The following is a 24,117-nucleotide window of genomic DNA, read 5'->3' on the forward strand; positions in this document are numbered from 1 at the left end:
CTAAAAGCACCAGCTGCTACAGCTCTAGGTTCCGTACTCTGTGACGGGGCTGCAGACTGGTACGGAGGAGCCCCTCTGACACTTGCAAAGTTACTGGCTGTAGGGAGGGATCTCCTGTGGGTCTGTGTTTTGGACGTTTCACCTCCGCTTTGCTTCCTTTTCCTCTGCACAGGGAGACACCCCCAAGCACAGAGCCGAGAAGGCCAATGACCCTGACCTGGCTGCCTACCTCGAAAATCGACAGCACTACCAGATGATCCAGCGGGAGGATCAGGAGACGGCTGTGTAGTGCTCAGTGTGCCTTACCCGTGGTCCTGCCAGTGCGGGCAGGACAGAAGGGCGACTACCGTGCTGCGGGTCCGGCCCAGCCCTTCCCGGATCTCTACTTCGTCCCAGAGGAGGGGGAAGAGGCGGCAGCAGCTCTGTCTCAGGCCTGGCTGAGGCTGTATTCATTTGTATGGTGGACATTTGGGACTCAGTCTGGCTCGCTCTCCCCTGCCATCTCCTACCACATTCCATACACCCTGCACTGGATGGATCTGTTCAGGCAGCTCTCCCACCCGTGCATCCTCTAAGAGCCATCTCCACGGCTGGGGAGAGCCTCTGTGCTGTCCCTGTAAGTGGGAGTGAGTGATGACTGGTGCCCCCTCAATAGACTCCGTAGCCCTTGTGGACTCTTGTTCAGTTTCCACCTGCCTGCCCCAGTCATGGCTCGATGTGCTGCCTTTCCACTGGGCTCATCACCACTAGTACCGCCCCCACCCATCCTCAGGAGCCTACCCGCAGAACCTGCCCACACCACTCCCTGGGACAGCCACAGTGGGTCACCAGAGAGCAGCCCTGCAACTGCAGTTGGCACTAGCTAGGCTGTCCAGACTGCAGAATAATTGGGGATGCTTGTGGGCCTGAGAGGAAGTTAACTACTATACAGTTGACCTACTCCTGCTTCCTCCCTTTGCCCTGAGTCTCTATGCAGCCGCACAAGGGACCCCTAACAGCTGGAGGGGACCCCTGGCATGTCCAGTGGAGCCATGCCCATAAATCTGCCCCAAGTTCTAAGCAAGCTGTCTGCTTGTTGAAACTGGACCCAGGTGCCACAACAAAATTTCAGCAATGTGCCCGGGTCTCCCATGCTTCCTCCTTCTGGCACTCCCCCCACTCTTTCCTGATTCCTCTCCCCAAGTTCATCCGCTGCCTCCCCTTCCTTCACATGTGTTTCTAATTTGCTGAACACCAGCATGCTTGAAGTGTGGATAAAAAAATGTGCTGCTTACGCAGCAGGGAAGCTGCCAGGCTGAGGAGGGAGCTTGTATCTAACCTTAGTACAGGGTTCCTGCCGCGCCAGCACCCGCATTGGAAACACTTGCCCTGTACCCTTTCAACATAGGGGAGGCCTCTTGTGTTTGGAGTGTGCCATAGACCAGATACTCCCGTACCGAGAGTTCCAGGGAGCTGGATCCAGCATCTGGTACAAGCACCCCAGGGCCTAAGAGCTACAGCTCCTAGAGGTAAGGGATAGATGAGGCCCTGTCTGGCCCTCTGGCCCCATGGCCAGGGAAGGAGTAGTCCCTACAGTCTATTCTCAGGGCTTTGCCCAAGCAATGGGACTCGCACGCCAGCCCCCTAGCAGCATGGTTCACGAGATGCAGCCTGTGTCCCTTTGCTCCCTGCTGGGCCCTGCATAATTCCACCCCTTGCTCCTTGGCTTTCATGCAGATTCCCACTGTCTGGGCCGGGGCTCCCAGTTCTCTGTGCGTGGCCCCTCCTGTCTGCCCCGAGCTGCTTGGAGCTCCGTGCTCACCCAGCACCACGCGCCTGCCCCATCGCCGTCACTTCATTTGCCTTCTTTTCAACAGATACACAAATAAAGAAGGGGAGGGGGAGCTACCTCCCCGCAATGGCCCTGATCCCAGGCAGAGGCAGCGCAGTCTGCCCCAAACATTCCAGAACAATGAGGCTCACTCCTCTGCTTCTGGGGGAGCTCTAATCTGGGACCTGGGAGACGAATCAAGCAGGTAGCCAGCTGGCCTGCACTTGGCTTTGTGTTGGGTTGGGTGCAGCAGCCTTAAATAGTCCAGGGCTGTTTGGGGTGTGACCCTTCACACTGCACCAGTGTCTGACCCTGCCAGAGAATGGGAGCTGGCTAAGGGAGGGCAGGCTGTTACCAGGCCTGTCTGGACCAGAAGTTGAGTAGTTCAGGGGTGAATCTGGAGTGGAGCACAAGCAGTGAAACATGAAGGCTCAGTAGGGCCATGTTGTGCCCTGAAGCAGCCAGAAGGTGACTGCCTTCCGGTGAGTTCATCTCAGCCTTGGGTTCCTAGACGGCTCTGAGAAACAAGGCACCAGGGAGCTCCACTTGCCCAGCTGGTCTTTGACCACTGGGGCTGTGGGAGCCTCTGCTCGAAGCTCAGGGAGAGTGGGGCTGGTGTTCCTTAGGACCCTTCTGTTTTTGTTTACAGAGGGGGGGAACCTGCTTTTTAGTTTTTCAGTAGTTAATTGTTCCCGGCATGGGTGGAAGGAGAGCAGGATTGGGGCCAGGAAGACCCTGGAGCCACTTCTTCCCCTCCTCCCCCCCCTTATTCCTGTTGGGGTGGAGCTTGTCTTTGGGGGCTGCTCTGGCACAGAATTGGTTGCTGTGATCTGCCCTTGGGGCTGTTTTGATTAACCTGCTGTATCAGTACTATGATGACAGGGGTGTTGGGTCTCTGCTGCTGCCAGGGATTCCCCCTCCTGTGCTGTGTGTGCCCGTCCTCTGCGTGGTCTTGACTGACACACACCCGACACTCGCACACACCCTAGGTGAAGACAGAACCATATGGTGAAAACCAACACGCCTGGCCACCACAGGCACAATCATTGATGAGTTGCAAGCCAGATGCCCCCGGTTCTGAGGCAGAAGGGGGATTTGGACCTGCAGGAGATGTATAGGGCACCAGCAAACAACCAGAACATGTTCTGTCGGGCGGGGAGGGGGAACGGGACTTTCTTTCATCCAGCTATGCCCCGGGGCACAAAGGGGCCAGAGTGACCCATCTCTCCAGATGCTTGGGGGAGGGGGAATGGCAGTTTACCAAGCTTGCACCCAACATCCATAAAGTGAGTGCTGCTCTCCTCTGCAGGACCCCAGCAGCTCCTGGGAACTGAAGGCCCTGGCATGCACTGTGAGCAAGCTGTTTGGGTCAGGTGGGCCATCATGGGCCTGCCCTTGTGCATTAAAAAGGAAGGTGATTCTGAACCAGTTTAGGCTGTTGGTCATGTGCTGGGCACCGTTGGAGGATGCTGCCTGATGGATGGATCTCCATGTCCATCTCTCTCACACATGCAGAGGGTCAGGGTAAAGGGGCTCATTGTCCAGCTACGGCTGCTCATTAGCCAACAGCAGGACAGACACTATGTCTCTTTAATGGCACAAACTGCTCGCTCTCTGCTGGGACACTGAGCCTGGCCTGGAAGCGTTTACACCCTGAGCCCATCCTCTCATTCCGTTTTGTACGCTCTTAGTCTTTGTACAGGTAGTTCAAACACACGCTGACCACTTCCCCCGTGTGTGTATGTGTGCGTGCCCATGAGCTGAGTTGCTGTGCAATTCCAAGCCTGGCTTGTTTTTATGCAAGGAGGAGAGTATTTTGTAATACTGGAGGGTGGAGATTCTGTGCAATGCCCGGTTCCTGTCTCCTAGACTCTATTAGGACTGTATATTTGTAACTCTGTTGGGACTGCGGCTCTGGCAGGCTGAGGGCCTGGGCAGCAGCCTGTGTTCCCATCGCTTTTCATCTTTGACAGTTTGGATGTTGTCGTTTCTTGCCATTAAAATAAAAAGATGAACATTTTACTGCCTGTTTGTCTCCCTCTCTGAGACCTGCAAGGAGGATAGATGCTACAGGAATGAGCTAATCAGCCTTATGTGTGGCACTAAGGTTCCCCTTCACTGACACCACTTCTGTTCTAAACCCTGGCCAGGAGCTCAGAAGGTGGTATTTTCCCTGCTGGATCAGATCCTCCCTACCTAGGCCCAGGGCCTTTCTTTAAAGAGGACCCCTCCCCACCCATGTGCACTTGGTCAGTGATCCAACAGTGCAGTGTAGCATGGAGAAAATTCCCCCCCCCCCCCCTTACCCTGACGATCAGCATGACAAGCATGGACTGTGAGCTCCTAATTTTGCTGCCTGTTGTTTTGAGCATCTTCTTGTTCTTTCTTTTGGGAGAAAGTTTGTCTCCCCCCCACCCGTCCCCCAGAATCAGACCTTCCTTGCCCTTTGCAGCTGTAGGGTTATTTGATTATTACAATTTGAAATTACTTTGATTTGAAATGTTTGTATTAACTATTCCTAAAGAGCACTTGTAGCATTGATAGTAGCCTATCTACGAGAGATCATGTCACTGGGAAGGGATGCACAGTGGGGGTTAGACTGGGACCCAAGGTTCCTGGGTTCTTTTCCCATGTTTCAGTAGTTAGAGCTGGGGCCTGGAAGGCAGGATTCCTGGGTGATTTTCCCATATCCAGGAGGGGAATGTGGACTGGTCACTGGATCGGAGGGCTAGGAGCCAGGACTCTTGGGTTCTGTTTCCAGCTCTGGTATTGACTCATTCATGTGAGTGTGAGCAATTCATCTCTGTGTCTATTTCTATGTAAAAGTGAGATAACAATCCTGATCTACCCCCACAGTGCTCTGAGCTGCATCCATGAAGGTGTTAGAGATGGACATAGCATCTTACTAATCAATGAGGTGGGGTGAGAGCTGGGAAATTGACTCAGACCTCAAATTCAGAACCCTGAGGGTTGCATAGTAATCTTCCCACCTTCACCCCCCTACATTCTGTAGACTATTTGGGGTTTATAAGCTTCCCCTCTGCCCCCAATATACATGTTCCCTCCCTCCCCCTGGGAGCCTTGTGTCACTAACAGCCCTTTGAAGCTAATGGCAGGAGTGTGTGGCTGGTGCAGTACACACTAAATTGCCCCAGCCCTTCTGGTTCTGTGGCCAGGGATCAAACATACATGCTGGGATTTCAGGGACGGGTCAGTTCCACTTCAGTGCCCAGACTCCTCAGCATTTGGACCATTTCTCCCCAGCAGTGACTGTCAGTAAGCACAGAGACCAGAGATTTCCAGTGGGGCGGAGAAGAGAATTCAAAAATCCCATTGCGGTTTTGGGAGTCTGCCTCCAGCTCCCTGGGCTGGGGGGAGAATTGTACCATACAGAGGGTAGTGGATTTCTGAAAGTCCCCCTGACCTGCAGGACATGGACTGCACAGATACGTACGTACGTGTGTGTGTGTGTGTGTGTGTGTGTGTGTGTGTGTGTGTGTGTGCGCGCGCGCGCCAGAAGTACATTTGTGTGCATCTGTATGCTCATATGTCAGGGGTGCCTGAGTGAGTGCCAGCTGTGTGCACTGCCAGCATATGTATGTCACTGAATATACATACAAGCCCAGCCCTCACTAACCAGACCCTGTGCTGAGGGCAGCAGGGCGCACATATGGCCATGTTAATCATTACCCTCATCAGCTACCCTCGAGCCCAACTACAAACAAGACAAGGCAACCCTTCCAGAGGACCCATGCCATGTTCTCCCAGGGCAGAGCTACACCCAGGCAGTGCCACCTTCCTATAAGGCATGTGCTATGCTTTTACAGGGCATCTTAAAAATCAAGATAACCGGCAGTGGATTATCTCTGTGATTTTTTTTTTTTTTTTTTTTTTTTGCCTGACAGATATCCACACAACTGCAGGCAAATGCCCTTGGGTTTCTGGCCCCTTGATCCCCTCCCCACTCTGCTCCCTGAGCATGAGCCCCCCTTTTTTGCAAACAGATCCTTGTTTCTGAGCCAGAGGAGGATGTAATGTCCTGCATCCCCTCACCGAGTGCTCAGAAGGGACAAGCACAGGACTGTCCCCTCCATTGCAATTAGATCCCTACAGATGCACTCTGCTCCCCACTCACCTTCCCAAACAGTCATCACCATGCTCTGGTCCCCCAGGGGCCACTGGGGAGTAAGGGAGAAAGCCGAGGGGAGAGACAAGGAGGAAAGAAAAATGATACTATTGACCTTCGGTTTGGGCAGATTCAGTTTGAGACGCTAGCAGGCTCCTGCTGCAGAGCCCTGGTACCTCCTTTCTCACGCTCCATGGTCCAGAAAGGATTGAGCAAAACCAGCAGCTCTTGCCTTCAGAACTGGCTATTTCACTGACACCACAAGCCAGGGTCTGTTACATCACAGGTCATGCCCATGGGCATAAAGGTGATGCTAATGTTAGAGACTTGCAAGCCCTACCAGCTTGCCACACCCAGGGCAGGCAGCTCCCCACATTCTGTGCAGTTGGACTTTGTTTGTCTTTTCCGGGCTCTGTTCAGTCTCATTTTAAATATCCCCAGTGATGGGTCTTTCACCTTGGCCCCTTGGGGAAACAATTCTCCAGCCTTCAAGATGCTTTTTGTGAGATTCAGCTGGAATGTCCCCTTTCTTAAATTCACTCGGATTGCTCCTCATTACATCCCTGTGGAGTACGATAAAGAATCACTCTTGTTCCTCTCTGGGGTTTTCCCTCTTCAGATGTGTACTGCCTTGTTCTCACATCCCTACACAGTCCTGACTTGGCCAGACACCACACACAGCTGGGCCTGGGATAACAATGAATGGGGAAGGAGACAGCTGATTGTCATGGATCATGGTAGGAGCTTCTGTTTGCCCACTAGTATCTAGGTAATGGACAAAGAGACAAGACAATGCAAAAGGAATGTGTTCTCTGCTCTGCTTTGGGGGCTCTCTCATCCCCTGTATGCTCTAGACATCATTCCAGAATCATAGAAATGTAGGGACCTCAAGAAGTCCAGCCCCCTGCACTGAGGCAGGGCCAAGTAAACCTAGATCATCACTGATAGGTGTTTGTCCAACCTGTTCTTAAAAGCCTCCAATGATAGGGATCCACAACCTCCCTTGGAAGCCTAGTCCAGAGTTTAGGTACATGTGAGCTTGTGCTTACACACACATGTGCCATGCTGGACCATCGGTCAGGAAACTGCCAGCAACGTGTGAGTTAAAAGTGGGACGCTCTTGGAAAGAGATTTTCAGATTCTGAAGCAGTTTATGAAATCTGTGGCTTGTTGGCTCTCTCTGCAACATCCTTCCAGAGGGGATGGTGGAAAAATGACTTCATTCCCCACCACAACCCCATTCCTTAGGCATGACACCAGTCCTGCAGTCTGCTGGGCAGCAAAGCAGGAGAGCTGGCTTGGCTCCTACATTCCCCTCCTCACTGGAGAGGGAGGGTGGGTGGGGGAAGAAATCACTGTCACCAGTGTGCTTTTATTTCCCTGAATGGCTTTTTTTGGTTTGTACCCAGTGTGAGAGATCCAAGGGGGGGGGGGGGAGGAGATGCATCCAAGGATAGGAGTTGCAGAGTCACTGGACCAGATTCAGAGGTGGTAGTGCCTGGGGCCACGATAGCCTAGAGTGGGTATGGTATCAGTGCATGAATAGGCTATGTTGTGGCTGGGGGGGAGGGTAAACAGGGTATGGGGCAGTGTGGGGTGGGCCCTGGATCAGCATGCAGGAGCTGTGTCTGTGCATCAGGGAGGGGAGTGCACCTCCACCAGGAACAGGGCTGGCCCATAAGTGGGAGGCTGGCTCAGCACAGGCTTGCTGTTGGTCAGTCAGTGCCTGGGAGGCTGCACGGGAGCCTAAGGCATTGTCCATGGAGCCCAAGGAGTCACTGAAATCACTGTGCAGGTCCTAAAACGCCATCATGCCAGAGATACCATCTGAAACTGTCTGCAAATAGGACTTGGAGTCACTGTGCCAGATGCAGAGGTGGGTCTGACTCTAAGGGGTGGAATTGGCCCCTTGTCTCAGGTCCCCTCAGTGGGTAAGTGATGCCCCTTTGATCCACTCTTTGACATGTAACCTCCCCTGCCTTGTCACATCCCCCTTGAATCTGCCCCTGAGTCAATTCAATTTAACTCAAGAGACTTCACTGGCATGACCAGTGCTGCAAAAGGGTAACAAAGAAACAGACCCCCTCAAGTCTCTGTCTGGGGTGGATACAAGGGACCGGGGATAAGGTCACAAACTTTGTTTGCTCCAGTGTCTATTGGTCACTGCTGCCCATGCCTGATCTGGAGGCAGGTTGCTGAGTGGGTGATGCCATCGCTAACTCCCCAGCTGGGTTACAGTTTTGCTTCTTCACTGTTTGATCAGATGTTTTTCATGATCCCTGATCCTTTGAGGGGTCTCCTGGCTCCCTCCTGACACTAGAGTAGAAAGGGTCTGGCAGTCCAGGTCTCTCCCTGTCATCCTGTGTGCCCTGGCCTTTGGCACTGGGTTTGGACTGTACTTTGTCTGCTTACCTAACTTGCTGGGGGGCTGTGAAGATGTAAATGACCCCAGCATCACCTCTCCTCGGGAGCTGGCCCTATGTCTTTACCACCAGGGCTTATAATGGGGTTCAAGCCAGCAGGCCTGCGGCTAGGAACAGACAGGGGCAGTTTCTTCTTTCCCCAACCCCAGGCGGCCCCGGGGCAGGATTTGCCGCTGGAGCGCTGCTGGGCTCCTGCATTTGTTGCCGGGCCTGGTTCTCCGCGCAGGGGGCGGGGCCTGCGAAGTTTGGGCTAGAACTACCTTTTGTTGTCAGCTGGGAGCGACGTCAGGGGCCGCTGTGCTCCGCGAGGTGGTGTCCACATGTGACCAGCTGAAACTAGTTCTGAAGACACAAAGGGAAGGAGCTCAGGAGCGCGGCGGCGGGGCAGCGAGCGATTAACCCCCGGGAGCCGCGCGGACACGGAGCACCGGAGCAAAGCGCAGCGCCCAGACAAGTAAGTGCAGCGCCGGAGCGCAGGGCGACGCTCCCCCGCTGCCGGCGGTTCCTCTGGATGGGGAACGCGGCTCAAAGCCCCCGCCAGCGTGCGCAGCAGCCCGGAGTCCCGGGGCGATCCTGCCCCGAGTCTCGCCGCAGCCCAGGGCCCGGGACAGGTTCTTGGGGTATATTGATCGGCGCGGGAGGGGCTGTCATCTGCCGGGCACGCTGGGACCAGCGAGGAGTCGCGGTGTATCTAGAACACCGGGGGTGGGGGGTTGTAACCTGCTGCCCGGCCCCCTCCGCACAGAAAAGCGGGATCTGTGCCTCTGCCCCTCCGGGCGCCAGGACACCACCCTGATGGGCACCTTAGCGGTGCCCAGTGCCTCAGGCAGGCAGAACTCTGTCACTGACTCACTGCGTGACCTGGGGCAAGTCCCTGCTCCGTGCCTCAGTTTCCCCACCCCCTAACAAGGGGCTCGCGGGTCTTCCCTCGGGGAGGCGAAGGTGAAGTGCTGTGAGCTGCAGGGGGGCCGGGAAAGGAAATGAATCCTTGGCACCGCCGCTGGTGCCCCCGGCCCCTCTGCCCGGCTGGACTCAGGGTTTCCCGGGCTGCCGTGCCTCCGTATCCAGCCCTGATCCCGTCCTTGGACCCACCAAGCACGTTCCCGGGAGGGGGGGGGTCGCTCGGAGTCGGCACCCCGACCCCCTGCGTGGTTCATCCCCAGCTCTGGCCCCTCTCCAGCCTGCAGCGGAAGAAGGCGAGGCGGCTCTTTCTCCCCGCGCTGGTGGGGCGGGGGTCCCGCTGGACGCGGAGCAGGCTGCGCTCCCCCTGCTGCGGAAGGAACAGCAGCGCTAGAACGGGACTCCGCCAGGGCTTTCCAGGGGCCCCGCTCCGCAGGAAGAAAGCCCCCGTGGCCCGGAATAGTCTCACCCTCCTGCCCTGCTGTGACCCCCCTCGCCCAACTATCCAGTATCTTGGGGGGCGGGGGGCTCTGGGCTGTGACCCCCCCAGCCCGAAGGCTCAGGGGTGGGCTGCTGGGGGCTCTGTTCTGTGTTAAACTCCTACCCCAGGCCCTGGAAGGGCTGGGGGCTGGGCTTTCAGGCTGGGCATGGGAAAAGTGTTGGGCCCACCTTAGTCCCTGCCCGCTCTGGGCACAACCCAGTTCTCACAGTCCCTGCAGCGCCTCCCCCTGATCTGCTGGCTGCATCTGCCTGGTGTGTGCCTCCCATCCCTCTCCAGCACCTCCACTAGCTCCCGGGCCATTGCTCCAATCGCCTCCTTAAAACAGCCCATGGACGGCTCCAGCCAACCGCCCAGACCTTGCCATCTCTCCTCCCTGCCCATCTCTGTCCCCTCACGTGCTCACCATGGGTTGTGCAAGAGCCTTCCTCTCTACACCATCTGGAGCAGCCTCCCCACCTTGCCTCTCCTCGCTCCCACTCTGGTAACACCCACCGTGGGGTGGGGCCAATCCCCAGAGATTGCTAGCTGTGACCAGAGGTCTGTATAGTGACAGGCTCCCACTAGGTGAAAGGTAGGTGGAGAAGAGGAGAGGGCTAAGAAATCAGCCTCATGGGAAGCCCCAGCACAGGTGTCTTGAAAGGCAGGATCAGAAGCAGGGGGTGGGGGGGGAAAGGGAGGGGAATCTAGCCCCGCAGTGTGGAAGCTGCAGGAAGGTCAGGGAGCATGAGGAGGGAGCTACAGGTTAACTACAAGAAGAAGGGGCAGTTTGGATGGTGAAGCTCAGACTGAAATGGCCCAGGAAGCTGTTGGGTGAGCAGGGAGTGCTGCTCTCATGCACTTTGCTGAGAAGAGGAAGGGGAGAGAGCAGCAGAATGAGCTGGGAAAGGTCTGGGGGGAAGGAGCTGCCCACACAGGCAGTAATGGGGGAGCAGGAACTAAAGGGCACTAGAGGGAAGGGATGATTGGAAGCTGGCTGTGCTGGAGGAGGAGGTGCTGTTGTGGGTGCCCTCGTGGACTGGGGCCAGATAAAGAGAAGTCCGTGGATTCCTTTGCCAAGTGGTGGTTGGGGGAGAAAGGTCTCACCGATTGACAGAGGGAGCAGGAGAGGCAGGACTTTGGGGAGATTCCAGGAGGGCATCTGTAGAGTCTGTGAGGAATCTCCCAGGGCTAGATGGCTATGGAGCTGGGGCACTGCCTGTGTCTGGATCTGCAGGGGAAGGCGAGGTTTGAATGGGCCAGATTTGCAGGTCCTTGGGAAAGAGAGGTTGGGCCGTGGGGACAGTTTTCTGTGCGGAAAGAGGTGTTGGAGTGACCTGGCAACGCAGGGGGTGAGGAGAGCTGGCAGCTGAGACCCTTTCTGCTTCATTCTGCAAAATCCAAGGAAGCCCAAGAACGGTGCCACCCCATGTCCAGGCGAAAGGACTGAGCGTAACAGGGGAGAAAACAGCCCATGGTGATACAGCCTCACGCTACAGAGCAGCTGCCACCCAGTCAGACCCGGAGGCCAGTGCACGCTGGGCACATTGAACTGACCTGCCCTGGCCCCAGAGCTGGGGCTATTCACTAGTCCAAGGCCGGGCAAACTTTTTGGCCTAAGAGCCACATTGGGTTTCGTAAATTGTATGGAGGGCCGGTTAGGGGAGGGGGTCATGGCCCGGCCCCCACCTCCTATCTGCCCCCCCTCCCGGGACTCCTGCCCCATCCAACTCCCCTTGTTCCCTGATGGCCCCTCTGGGACCCCTGTCCCCTGACTGCCCTCGGACCCCTGTTGCCCCATCCAACCCCTCCTCTCATTCCTGATGGCCCCCCTGGAACCTCTGCCCCATCCAACCACCCCTTCTCCCTGTCCCCTTTCTGCCCCCGAACCCCTGTCCCCCGACTGCCCTCTGACCCCCACTGCCCCATCCAACCCCCCCCTCCTTCCTGACTGCCTCCCAGGACCACTGCCCCCATTCAACCCCCTGTTTCCCCCCCCAACCACCATCTACACCCCCACCTCCTGACCACCACCCCGAACTCCCCTGCCCGCCATCCAACCCCCCCTGCTCCCTGCCCCCTTACCGCGCTGCCTGGAGCACTGGTGGCTGGCGGCGCTACAACCGCACCACCTGGCTGGAGGCGGGCCACGCTGCCGCCACCACGCAGCATAGAGACCAGGTCAGGCCAGGCTGTGCAGCTGCGCTGCCCCAGGAGCTCAGAGTTCCGCCGCCCAGAGCATTGCACCAGCAGCGGAGCGAGCGAACTGAGGCTGCGGGGGAGGGAGGACAGCAGGGGAGGGGCCGGGGGTGAGCCTCCTGGGCCAGGAGCTCGGGGGCCAGGCAGGATGGTCCCGCAGGCCGGATGTGGCCCGCGGCCAATAGTTTGCCCACCCCTGCACTAGAGCAACATCTGCCCTCACCCTGCCAGGGCCATTATGGGAGGGGAAGAGCATCTGGCCCTATGGGGCAGAGGACAGAAGGGAGTCAGGACAGAGAGGGTCAAAACCAAAGAGACTCTGAAGACTCCAGAGAGGATGAAATCCAAGGAGACGCTCAGTGGGGAGGAAGGAGGGGTCAAGGCAAGAAGCCTGAGAGGATGTGGAGGAAGAGGGCAGGGGGTGTTCAGAGCAGGAGAATGGCTTGGAGACACCTAGAGGGATGTGACTACTGAAGGGGAAGGATGTCTTAGAGGGGAGGGGGGAATGGCGTCAGAGCAGGAGGCTGGTCTCAGCATGGTATAGAAGGTCAGTGGCCTTCCCTGAAAGGGCCATAGGCAAGGAGCAGAGCAGATTTAGCAGGAGGTGCATGTGATGGATGGGTAGGCAGCCAGCCCTCCCGGCTGCAGCTTTAACCACAGGCAGCCAGGCTCCTGCAAGCCAGGGCTGAAGGGGAGGCTGTGGAATGAATCAGCCCATCCCAGGTGGTAAGGGGCAACAGGCAACCCCTCCCCCCTCAGAATAGGCACTTTTCCCTACCACAAAAGGCAGGTTATCATGGTCCCTGAATAAAAGCTCACTAACCCCAGACAGTCCTGCTCTCTCACCGGCCCCAGAGCGTTAGGGTACCAGCCCCTTGTTGCATATAATGAGTCCATGGGGAAGGTTTAGCGTCCCCTGCCCTGGCTCCCTCCAGTACTGAGATCCTGGCAGGGAGGATGTGCTGCTCCCATCCTTGGGGAGTAAGAGCTGCTCAGCTCTAGGGAAAGCACCAAGGTTCCAAAGGGAGGGGGGGTGGTTGACCCCCTTCTGCCCCTGCCCTGTGCTTCACAAACTCGGAGGCTCAGCTGTCTGACCCAGCTGCAGTGTGAGCCAAGCAGAGGGGTCCCCGTGTTGAAAGAGGTGCAGATAGTATTAGCAGCAAAGCGATGTTCCTCACTCCCTAGGGTCTCTCAGGGCCTTTCCAGGCAGCAGCAACAAGAACCAGAGGTCTAGTGGCTGCAGAGGGAGCAGTCAGGTATGGGGGCAGGGAAGTATGCAGGAGTGGCAACTGCAGCTGGCATTGCCTGGCACAGAGTGCAGATCAGAAGGGGTCCCAAGGCCCCTCATTATTACGTTTGGCATTTTGGATCCCATTCCAATATCACCCAGAGGTCTGAGCCAAAGTGAGTGAAATCCTTGGCAATGGGAGATGCTGCCAAAATCTGTATAAACTCTCTCAGCTCAGCATGGACAGCCTGCTTGGGAGAGAGCGGGCATGAGAGATAGGTACCTGGATTTGAACATCTGAGGAGCCAAACTTGTGAACAATGTAACCAGCCAGCAAGGGGGCAGGTGGAGTCAGTTGCAAAAAGGACCAACAGTTTTGCAAGCACATTTCAAATTATTTTTATCTGGAATTGGAACCATCAGGGGGACTGAAATTATTCTGAACATTTTTGTTCCCTCCCTTTCTCCACGGAATACCATAGACTGAATAATGGCCAGAGTTTATCTCCAAGGGTTGGGGTTTTTGTTTTTGTTTTCTTTCCAACTCAGGCACATGGATGGAAAGTGACTTGCATACCAACTCAGTAGTAGGGCTTGGCACAGAACTCAGAACTCCTTGCTCCCTAGGCCAGGGCTTTAGTCAAGCCTGTCCACACCCTGCCCTGTTTTGCTTGTCTGTCCTACGCTTGTCTGTCACTGGGACAGCATTCTGAAACTAGTGTTTAGCTGCTGCCCCTGCAGGGGGAGCTCAGACACAGAGTTCTGGTAGGTCACACTGAAACGAGGACTCTGGTTTTGTTTTTGGAATGGTTTCCTGGGGGTTTTGCTCACAGGCAGAGGACAGGGTAGTGCATCCTGCCTCCAGAAGGTGGAGGACATGCTTACTGTGCACCAGGGAGGGCAGTCATGCCTGTGTGGTATCCCAGCTGCAGAGAAGGCTTTCACACCCATACTGGGGGCAGGGAAGAAGTTGAGGGATATAGCAGAAAGGAGACTGGTACTAGAAGAGCAGAAGAAACAAAGAGACAAAGTCCATGATGTAGAATGGACTAACTCCATGGAGAGTTTTAAAAATAAGGACAGCCAGTTTGCACTGAGCAGCCAATGAAGAGGTCTGCAAGTGTTGAAGGCTGGAGAGGAAGGAGCTGCATTAGCCCAGGCCAGAGGAGATGGGAATATCACCTTGAGCAGACTGGAGGCTGTGTTCACAAGGCCATGTTGTAGAGGTGGGCAGAGGATAGCCCAGGGCCAAGGCAGAAGCAGAGGTCAGAGTGGAGGTGAATGGGAGAGTCTGAGTAAAAGGGGAGATAGAGTTTGAAGATGCTGCTCTGATGGCCCAGTAGGGAATTGGATTGGACACTGTCTCTAGGGGGGGCTCTTAGTTACCTTAGTCCCATCCACTCCCAGCAGGAGGTGCTGTAGAGAGCAGGGCAGCAGGGTTGGCTGTAGTGAGCTTCCAGCCTCTGCCTCCGGAAGGAGGGCTGTTCTGGCTCGTTCTCAATGCTGAGCTCTTGTCCTTGCAGCCTCTTTGAGGAGAGTTTGGTGGGAAGGGGCATGAGCTTGTTCTGGCTGGCGCTGGGTTCCCCATGATAATTCCCAGCTGAGGTGGGGAAAGCGGAAGGCGGCTCTCGTCCCCTCAGCTCTGCCTTCAACCAGCCGGGCTGTGTAATTCTCTGTGACAGTTCAATTCAGAGTGAAGCCGAGAGCTTCACAGCAACGGACACACAAAAGGTGAGTGCACTGGAGCCTGAATAACGAACAGAGCTGCTTTCCCCAGCATGCTGCCGGGGTGACCGTGTGGGGGAAGGGAGCGAAAGTTGACCCAGTGTTTCTCCCCCTACACTGCACCCAGTGTGTCCCCTCCTATAACAGGCCTACAGGGAGGGTCTCACACAGCAGGGGCAGTTGATTCACTGGAGCCAGGGTGGGTGTGCTGCCATCACACTTGGGAGCTGCCTAGTCATAAGCAACAGTGAGAAGGTGTGTGCCATGTTTCCCTGGTTTACTGGGGCTTGTAGGTGGGGAAAAGGGGCTGACCAGTGAATAGCCTGGCAATGCACTTGGTACAGGGCAGAAGGTGAAGCCAAGCAGAGCTGCGCCCCCTGCATATGGACCTAGTGGGAAGCATCACATCTGCAAATGCATTGGCTCCAAGCAGCTGTAACCTTAATGCTCAGCTAATCCCCTCCCCTCCTAGTACCCGGATTTCACCTGCTCCCTGGGTTGGCGGTTGCCATTCCATGTATAGGTACCTGGATTTGAACATCTGAGGAGCCAAACTTGTGAACAATGTAACCAGCCAGCAAGGGGGCAGGTGGAGTCAGTTGCAAAAAGGACCAACAGTTTTCCAAGCACATTTCAAATTATTTTTATCTGGAATTGGAACCATCAGGGGGACTGAAATTATTCTGAACATTATTCTGAATATTTTCTCCCTCTTCTGCACAAGCTGCCTGGGGCCTGTCCCCTCCTGTTTAAGCTCCAAGCCTGGGTGAGGTGTATGGGATTTGTAATGGAAAGACTGGGGCCTGGCCTTCCAGAATGGGACAAAGTCTGGTGTGGGAGCTACGGTCCTCTCCCCTTTGATCTCTGCTGTATTTGAGACACTGTGGACCCACAAATCCAGCTGGTTCAGCACCTCTAAGAATCAAGCATCACTTTGGAAAATGGGGCTATTAATGACGTAATTTCCAGGGCAACCTCTGCTTGACACCCTCTTCCCCCTCACCCCATCTCTTCAATCAGAATGATGCCTCAAGCTAAAAAAGCATTGTGAGCAGTAGCTTAGTGCAGTCCCTGCTGCCTTGATCTTTCTGCCAGCTGGGAGCCTGGGCTTCAGGTGCAACCTGTCTAGCTCCCCCTGGTGGTGAAGTTGTACCTATTTAATGTGCAGGTTACCCTCTGGCATTGTCACCCACCAACCCCTTGGTATTGGCCCTTGGTGGGTGTGGGGGAAGCTGGCATTGTCACTGGCTGTACCAGCTCAATGTGTCTATTGCTGCCCTTCACGGAACTGCCACCAATGGGGAAAACATCAGAGGAATTCTTGTTAGTCATGGGAAGAGCAGGTGAAAAGCTGTTGCCCATCCCCCCACTGCTAGGACCCTTTGTTCACACCCACAATGCTGCGGGATCTCCTGGAGCTATGAGGAGGGGACAGATGCACTGATGTCAGCAGCAGCGCAGACCCCACCAAAGAAGCTTTCTGCAGAACAGCTCTAGAAAGGGCTCCAGAGCTAGATTTCAACCCCACCTGATGCAGGGGCATCCAGGCTTAGGGTTCAGTCTACAGTGGAAACAGGTGCGCTGGGGATTCTGAGTCTGGATTCTGGGTCCCACCCTCCAGGTCTCTGATTTGGAGTTGGGCCCATTTCTCACCACCTTATTTACTGGAAACTAACAGGGTGTAGTGAGTGGGAGGAGAGTCGAGTCACTGACCTGCCCACGCAGGGACACTGCACCTCTAACTGCAACCCTAGCCAGGGGCCCTCTCAAAGAAGCCAGCAGGTGTGGAGCTAAAGAAGAAACTCAGTCAACTTAACAAATGTACCCACTGCTCAATAGTACAAACACATGCACAGTCCCACTGTGCACATACTCTCTCCAGACACACTCCCGCATCATGCATCCACAGATGCCTGACATACATGCTCTCCCACTGTGCACAAGTTCCTCCATTGCACAGTCAAACACAGAGGCATGTGCATGCACACCTGTAACACTGACAGCCACACCAGTCATCGGTGGGCAGGACTGAACCTGGGGCCTCTAGAGCTTAGTGCATGAGCCTGAACTGCATGAGCTAAAAGCCAGATGGCTGTTAGCTAAGGCTGTAGAGCAGACTCATTTTCTCTCTCTCTAAGTGGTCTCCGTGCCACTAGATGGGCCAGAACCCCCCACCCAGGAGATGTGTGGGTTACACATGCACAACTCCTACTTCCATGTCTTCCCCCTCCCCCTACACAGACTGGCCTTCTGCATCCATGGTCCCTTTGTGGCGATATGGTAATGGACTGACATTAAGGGAGCCAGCAGGGGGAGCAGCTTCACTTCTAAAGCGCCACATGAGCTCCACATTGTGTGGGTTTTTTTTTTAATCTTCTGTTTTAGTTCTCAAAAACTGATGGTCGTGGTTTTTTTCTGCCCTGGATTCTTTTGGAGCCGGATAAAGGTTCCATGGCAGCTGCCGTCCCCCCAACGTCGAGGATCTTTGGCGTGGGCGAGGCGGCCTGCTGGGCGCTGGATAAAAGAGGCACTGGGAAATGTGGGCATGGAAGGGGGCTGGGGAATCACTGGGGATGGGGAGTAGGGAGCAGAGGCTCATTACTGCCAGCAGACAAACAGGACAAACAGCTTTCCAAGGGCCGGAGCAGCACAAATCCCACCCTCAGGCAGATTGGCTTTCCCAGCCTCCTCTTGCCTGCTCCTGGTTTGAAATTGGGGGGGGGGGGGGGGAGAGATTGTGATGTTAATGTACCAACCCACACCCTGTACCAGGAGGCCTGAGCCCTCTTCCTTCCCTGATACTCACCGGAAGGGGTCCCACCCGCAGGGGGGGACAGAGAAGGTGACTCCAGGGAAGCTGAAAAGCAGGGCCCAATCCTGCACTTTCCCACCACCACCGTACATCAATGGGAGCTTGGGGGGGGGGGGGGGTGAGAAAGAATCAGGCCCAAGTGTTGTGCAGAGCTAAAGGCGTTCTCTAACTTGCGCACAGGGCCTGGTTTTTCACGTGGCTACAGCAGAGCCTGTAGAACCCAGAAGAGGCCAGGAATCCGGCCACTTCCACAGCGAAACCTGACCCTCCATACATAGAGGCATATAAAGATGGTTACAGCTTTGTGATCATCTGTGATCCTCTCAGGGTGGGCTCTGTGCGTGTGGCTGTAAGTTGCCTCCTCACCAGGCTGGTGTGGACAAGCCCTGGCTGGTAACTTTGGCTGCCCCCTCCTTTTCACTGTCCGGTTTCCTTCACCTGGAAACCAGCTAGGGTTGCCAGTTTTGGTTTTATGTATTCCTGGAGATTTCATCATGTGACATAATCTTGAATTAACGATTAATCTTCTATTCTTGGAGTCTCCAAGACAATCCTGGAGGGTTGGCAACTTAAAACCAAAGTCTGCTCACATCTCGGTGGTGACATGCCCATCCAGATGTGCCTTCCTGGCTGGTTCAGGGAGGAGGCGACTGCCTTTTGATGTGGGCAAGACCTTGGGATTCCCAATGGTTTGTCTGCATTTAGTATATGAAGGCTCTGCTCACCCCCACCCCTGCCTGCTCTTCCCCCTCTCCCCCCAGGCCCTTCTCCACTAGGAGCTGACTTTCCTCTTTGTTCATGCCTGTGGAACCCTGAAAGTCAAATCCCCTCAGACCCACCTTGACTAGGAGCAGGGGGCCTGAGGGGGCAGCATTTAGACTACACCGAGTTCCCAGAGGGACAGGCATATGGTTGTGAGGTAGGGACATGCATGCTGGGCCCACTGCCTCTTGCCCATAGGCCCAGTATTGAGGCCAGCAGCAGGATAAAAGGGGTTGAGCTGCTGGAACACTGGGGAACTCATTATTGGGGGGCGGCACCTCCTCCTCACCCAGCTAGAGGGATGGGCTGGACAGGGTATCTGGGGTCACCTTATCCATCCCTCACTCTGTAGTGGGAAGGACTCAACGCTCCTTCCTTCATGCACCTCTGTAACCTAAGGTAGCATCTATTTAAATATGGCTGCAGCCACCCCACTGTGAGCCCTGACCATCCAGCTTGGAAGGGGAGGATTGGGGTGGGAGCTGGATTGTACCATGGACCCTCTGCAGCCTCTGTCTATGTCTGAATGTCCCACAGCTTGGAGGGCTTGTAAGTTGGGGACACACACAGGCTGGGGAGTCTGGTCCTGTCACACTCACTGTTGGTCTGTGGTGGCAAGCCAGCCTCACTTTCCTCCAGACTACAATGGCTGCCTGTGTCCCATCCCTGTGCCTGAGCCTGGCTTAGGAGCCTCCCGAATTTTGCAGCTAGGTGAGGCTCCCACTTGACACACAGAGACCTAGAAAGGGCCCTGACTCCCTCCTGCTAGGCCAGGCCAAGCATTAGGGCTCATGGCGCTCAGAGTGGTAGCCTCTCCCCCATTTCCTGTCCCTCAGTCCCTCCTCCAGCCCTGGGCTTTGCCTAGGGAAGAGATCTCAGATCAGAGTTTGGGGCTGCACATGTTTCCAGCTCTGTCCTGCCGAGTGACACACTGGGGTTGTGAGGAGAGTCCAGAGGGGGCTGCACAGAAGAGAGTGACCCAGACACGCTCCCCAGAGCCCATGCAATCCTGTCCATCAATTCCAGAACCCTCTTTCCCTCCCCACCATCAGCCCCATGGCCCTCTCCTCACATGTGCCATCCCTTACACCTGGGTCCTCCCCCTAGTGCACAGGCTTGGCTTTCTGTGCTTATATATCTCCCTTCTTCCATGCAGAATGCAGGTCCGTGGGCTCTTCCTCCTCCTGGTGCTGATCCTCCTGGCTGCAGCCTCTGAGGCTGGTAAAAACAAGAAAGGTGAGGGGCAAACTCATGGCTGCTTAGGAAGAGAACTTGTCCCTCATCCGCTACTCTGTGGGGCTGGTTACGGGTGGGGGCAGGGGATGTTCATGTCTCTGGCTGCAAGTGAGGGAGGGTAGAACCCCTGTCTATGGGACCAGCTGCTGTTCTGTATCCTTCGGAGTGACTGCCTGCTCCCTCCTCTGCACTGCAGACAAGGTGAAGAAGAACGGCTCCGAGTGTGAGGATTGGCGCTGGGGGCCTTGCACCCCAAACAGCAAAGACTGTGGTGTGGGCTACCGTGAGGGGACCTGCAAGGAGGAGACTAAGAGACTCAAGTGCAAGATCCCCTGCAACTGGAAGAAGGAGTTTGGAGGTGAGTGCACAGCCCCATCCCAAAGAGACTCACCAGGCTCAGAGGGCAACCAGGGACCACCAGCTTCCCATGGCTGTGGGGAGCTGGAGTCTTTGTGGTTGTTGTCACTTTAACATATGGGAGCCCCAACATTACCCTTCTCAGGACCATACAAGCAGCTAGACAGGAGCCCAAGTGTGCACCTATGACCTGACCTTCCACTGCCTTGCACCCAATGTGCTAATGTATCTGTGTGTCATATAGAGCCTGCATGTCCCAGTATGCAATGGTCTGGCCTGGCCATTCCCACCTGGCAGAGGATTGCATGGTGGGACATGGGTTCTCTGCAGACCACACCTTTGTTACAGGCTGGGATGGCCATGAGCTGCACAGTGGGCACTCCTGGGTTCAGCACATCTGTGAGATAGGGAAAAGAGCAGTGCATTGTAGGTGCAATGCAATGGATGAAAGGCTAGACGCAAGTCAGGTTAGCTCTGCCATAGGAGCAATAGCCATTGCTGAGCTCTCCACTTCCTAGAGAAGGTAGGGCATCTGGCCAATGCAGGAATTTACTACCAGGGACGGGTTAGGCTGAAATGAGCAGAGACTAACCCTAGCTGGAGGGTTCCAAATTCAACTGCTACTATTGGACTCCATTTGGGAGGGCCCCTGCAGTAAAGGCTCTGCAGGCCACCTTAGGCCCTTGGTGACACCTAGGGATATCAGGCTGTATGGGCCATGGATCTGACCCAGTGCAGCAGGGGCAGGTTAGATACACCAGTAGTCTGATGCAGAATGGGGATCACCGGACAGTCTGACCCAGTAGTACCACACAACTGATCTTTGCTTTACACTTGCCCGGCTTGTGAGTCCTGCTTCCCTTCCTAGAAGTTGAGACCTGGCGACCCCTGGGCCATTCTTGCCAAGCCCCCTCTGAAACTATATTAGCTGGTGCTGCAATCATCGAAGCTTGAGCTGGGGGATGGGGACTGTGGCGAGTAGCCTCATCTGCCTTTGCCCTCCAGCTGCCTAACTGTGCCTCACCATTTGGATATCAGACCCTTTGGAATGGCCTGTTTGTTGAGGCAGCCCCGTGAAGAACAGAGTTCAGGTGTCAAGTCCCCATGAGGGAGCATGAGAGCTATACATAAGCTATCAGGGTGTTGCATCCATGTGACACGGGGCAGTAGTGGCCCCACATGCTGCATGTAGCTGGTGCTACTCACTCAAGTGGGATGACCCAATGTCTTGCAGGGCCTGACGAGGCAGTGTGGTTGCTGGCTGGACTAACGTGAATGCAATACCAGGCTGTCCGATTGAGCAGCTTGAACATAGTTTGGCTGCCAGCCCAACACTGTTCCTGAGGCTCTAACGGGCTGCCATTTACTCTGGGCCCTGCATAGAACTAATGGCTCCAACCTCTCTTCCAGCTGACTGCAAGTACAAGTTTGAGAGCTGGGGCGGGTGTGATGCTGCCACAGGTCTAAAGGCCCGTTCAGGCACCCTGAAGAAAGCCCTGTACAATGCCGAGTGTCAGGAGACCATTCAAGTGACCAAGCCCTGTTCTCCCAAGACCAAGTCAAAATCCAAAGGTCAGTCCCCACCACTAGAAGTCCTTATCCCACCTCCGCGTGGGAAGAGCCGTTGTATGTCGGGGGCATGACACATTCAAGAGGAATGCAGCCATCCCAGGTGGGGATGTGATCCTGTTGGATCTCCCAAGCTAAGCTGTGTCTGTCTGGATTGTACTTCCAAGGACAGCCCTAACACTGCAGTCTGGTGCTGGTGATTCATTAGGAAGGGCTCTGAGTCAGTACTGACCCTGTGTGCTGGCAGGGTCTGTGGAGCTCTCTGCAAATGCAAGAGTAATCTGTTGGAGGAAACAAAACACTAAGGTCCTGGATACATGGGCTCCTTAAGACGCTGGTTCTTTTCACAAGAGCTGGGTTGGTAACTCTACCCTGGTGAAATTCCTATTCAGATCATTACATTCCACAGGGCTCAAAATCCCACTACAGGAGTCTGTAGGTGAAATCCTGTCTCCATTGGCAAAACTCCCATGGACTTCAGTAGAGCTAGGATTTCACCCTCGCTCGCTCCGTTACTTACCTGGTGTGTTGCATCGCAGTGCACCCTACAGAGAGTTGCATTTCAATGGGGCTTAAGCAATTTCTGCTTATAAAACCCGAGAGGCATTTTGGGATCCTTCAAGGTGTGAAAGGCCCCCAGTCCATTCTCACTGTTGGTCATTAAAGGGTCTTGATACAGTTTGCTTGTGCCCACTGGAGTCAAAGCTGTAGCTGGGAACTGCCATCTGTGCTTGCCATCTACTTTTGAGTGCCAGACAGTGGTATATAGATTATTGAGCTGGTTTCCTCAATGCCTGGGCAGGCCTCACTCTATGATTGTGACCAGGACATGACCAGTTGTTGGATGTCCTCCCCTGCTATTGCCCTGCCAGCCCTACCTGGTCACTACACCCCCAAAACGCAACTGAGTTTAGTGCAAATAATATGGTGCCTTCTGGTATGTCAAAGGACAGGAGGTCTGGGTGATCTGCTAGCAGATGGTAGCACCACATAGGACTCTGGGGATGGCAAGCACTGTACCCACTGAGCAGAGACTTTCCAGGCAAGTGCACTAGCAGGGTTCACCCTCCCTTGGTCCTGGCTGGATTCACTGCAGCTGCCTGGCCTATGTGCCACTGCAGCCAAAACCCAAGCCAGTGGCATGCAGGCGGCTTTGTACCAGGTGAGCTACAGACACGCTGAAGTGACCTCTCCAGATACAATGGGGTCATCCTGCAGATGCACTAACTCATGTCTTGTTCCATTGTTTCAAACAGCCAGGAAAGGGAAGGGGAAGGACTAGAAGGGACGGGCCGACCCTCCCGTCTCCAAGACACGGTGCCTGAACCCATCTGGACATACACCACTCGGCGCTGCAGCATGGTCCCCCCGCTCGGCGATGTTTTGCCAAATTCCATTCTTCCTCCTCCCCAACTTCATCCTTAACCATGATGCCTTTTTTAATCACTAGTTGTGTAGAGACCAAATCCGCCCTCGCCTGAAGAAGGTGCTGTTTACCTTCCCCATACCCACTCTGTGCCACTGTCTGGCACCTTTATTTGAACCCCAGTGTTCCCTTCTCTGCTTCTGTTTTCAGCTATTCAGTGCAATGCATGTGGGGTGCTCTGGGCTGGGAGCAGCTGGAGCCCTTCACGGTTTTGGACCCTTTGTTGGAGCTAAGTGGCCTTTTGCACGTCTCTGGGAACCTCATGACCTGTCTGATTCACAGCGGTGCTTTAAGGAAAAAGAAAAGCTAACCACTGAATTAGCAAATAACCTGGTCACAGAGGGCAGGTATGATGAGAGCAGGAAGGGATGAGCCCCAGTGCGTGGCTGGGCTCATGTGCAATGGAAACATTTGGAGATGTGTTTCGTTATTTCTGGTTTCCTTGACTTTGCAAGAGGCACGATGTGTGCCTCCCAGCGGTGGTCTGCTATGTGCCTGTAGGCTCCCCCCCTTCACCTGCATTTGCTCACAAGTTGTTCACCTGAAGACTGGCCTCTTCGGTCAGGGTGACCCCTTCCTGCTACCTGCTTTTCCACCAGCAGGTGCAAACCCAAAAGTCCTGCAGCAACCAGGAAAGAATCTCCCCCAGGTTCATGGGCCTTTCCCTTTTCTCTTCCTTTCCCTTCTGTTTCTTCTAATCCATGTCTGTGCCGAGGCACTGTGGCCTCTCCCCGCTTTCTGCTCTCACACAGGTGTTGGGCCAGCCCTCACCACTTTGGGATTTTTTTTTCTTTTCCAATAAAAGTCTTTAAAAAACAAACCCATCGCTAGTACCACATTCTGCTTCTGTTCTGGGAACTCTGCCGTGGTGCCAGCCAGGAGAGGCTGTGACATACTAGCTGCAGTGACGGTTATTGCTGGATCAGGCCAGTGGCTGCTGCCTAGCCTGGAGGGTTAGCCAGGGCTCCACTGGGGTGGTTGGGCCAGGACTCTGTTAAACCGATCATGGCTTAGTTGAAGTAAATAAGCCAATAATGGGGTAGGAAAGGGCAAGCAGAACAAGAAT

The 24,117-nt window shown here is 55.1% G+C and overlaps 2 protein-coding genes across 3 annotated transcripts in view; both read left to right on the forward strand.

Moving 5' to 3' along the window:
- Positions 1–3,830, forward strand: part of DGKZ (diacylglycerol kinase zeta) — a 64,459-nt gene extending 60,629 nt beyond the window's left edge. Inside the window, 1 exon segment of the mRNA XM_065592851.1 lies at positions 173–3,830. Within this exon segment, the coding sequence (XP_065448923.1) occupies positions 173–289 (117 nt within the window). The 3' untranslated portion in view covers positions 290–3,830.
- A 3,821-nt stretch (positions 3,831–7,651) lies between these two features.
- MDK (midkine) lies at positions 7,652–23,871 on the forward strand. 2 transcript variants are annotated; one of them, XM_005302251.5, is made up of 6 exons: positions 7,652–7,867; positions 8,633–8,813; positions 19,620–19,699; positions 19,896–20,057; positions 21,467–21,628; positions 22,882–23,871. In XM_005302251.5, exons 3-6 carry the CDS (start codon positions 19,621–19,623, stop codon positions 22,905–22,907), a joined length of 429 nt encoding a protein of 142 aa, XP_005302308.1. In that variant the 5' UTR covers positions 7,652–7,867; positions 8,633–8,813; position 19,620; the 3' UTR covers positions 22,908–23,871. The 2 variants fall into 2 exon arrangements, with proteins under 2 accessions (XP_005302308.1, XP_065448921.1); XM_065592849.1 differs by having other exon boundaries at positions 7,663–7,812.
- Positions 23,872–24,117: the final 246 nt, after the last annotated feature.

The sequence above is a fragment of the Chrysemys picta genome, chromosome 4 (assembly GCF_011386835.1).
Source record: "Chrysemys picta bellii isolate R12L10 chromosome 4, ASM1138683v2, whole genome shotgun sequence".
NCBI lineage: Eukaryota > Metazoa > Chordata > Testudines > Emydidae > Chrysemys > Chrysemys picta.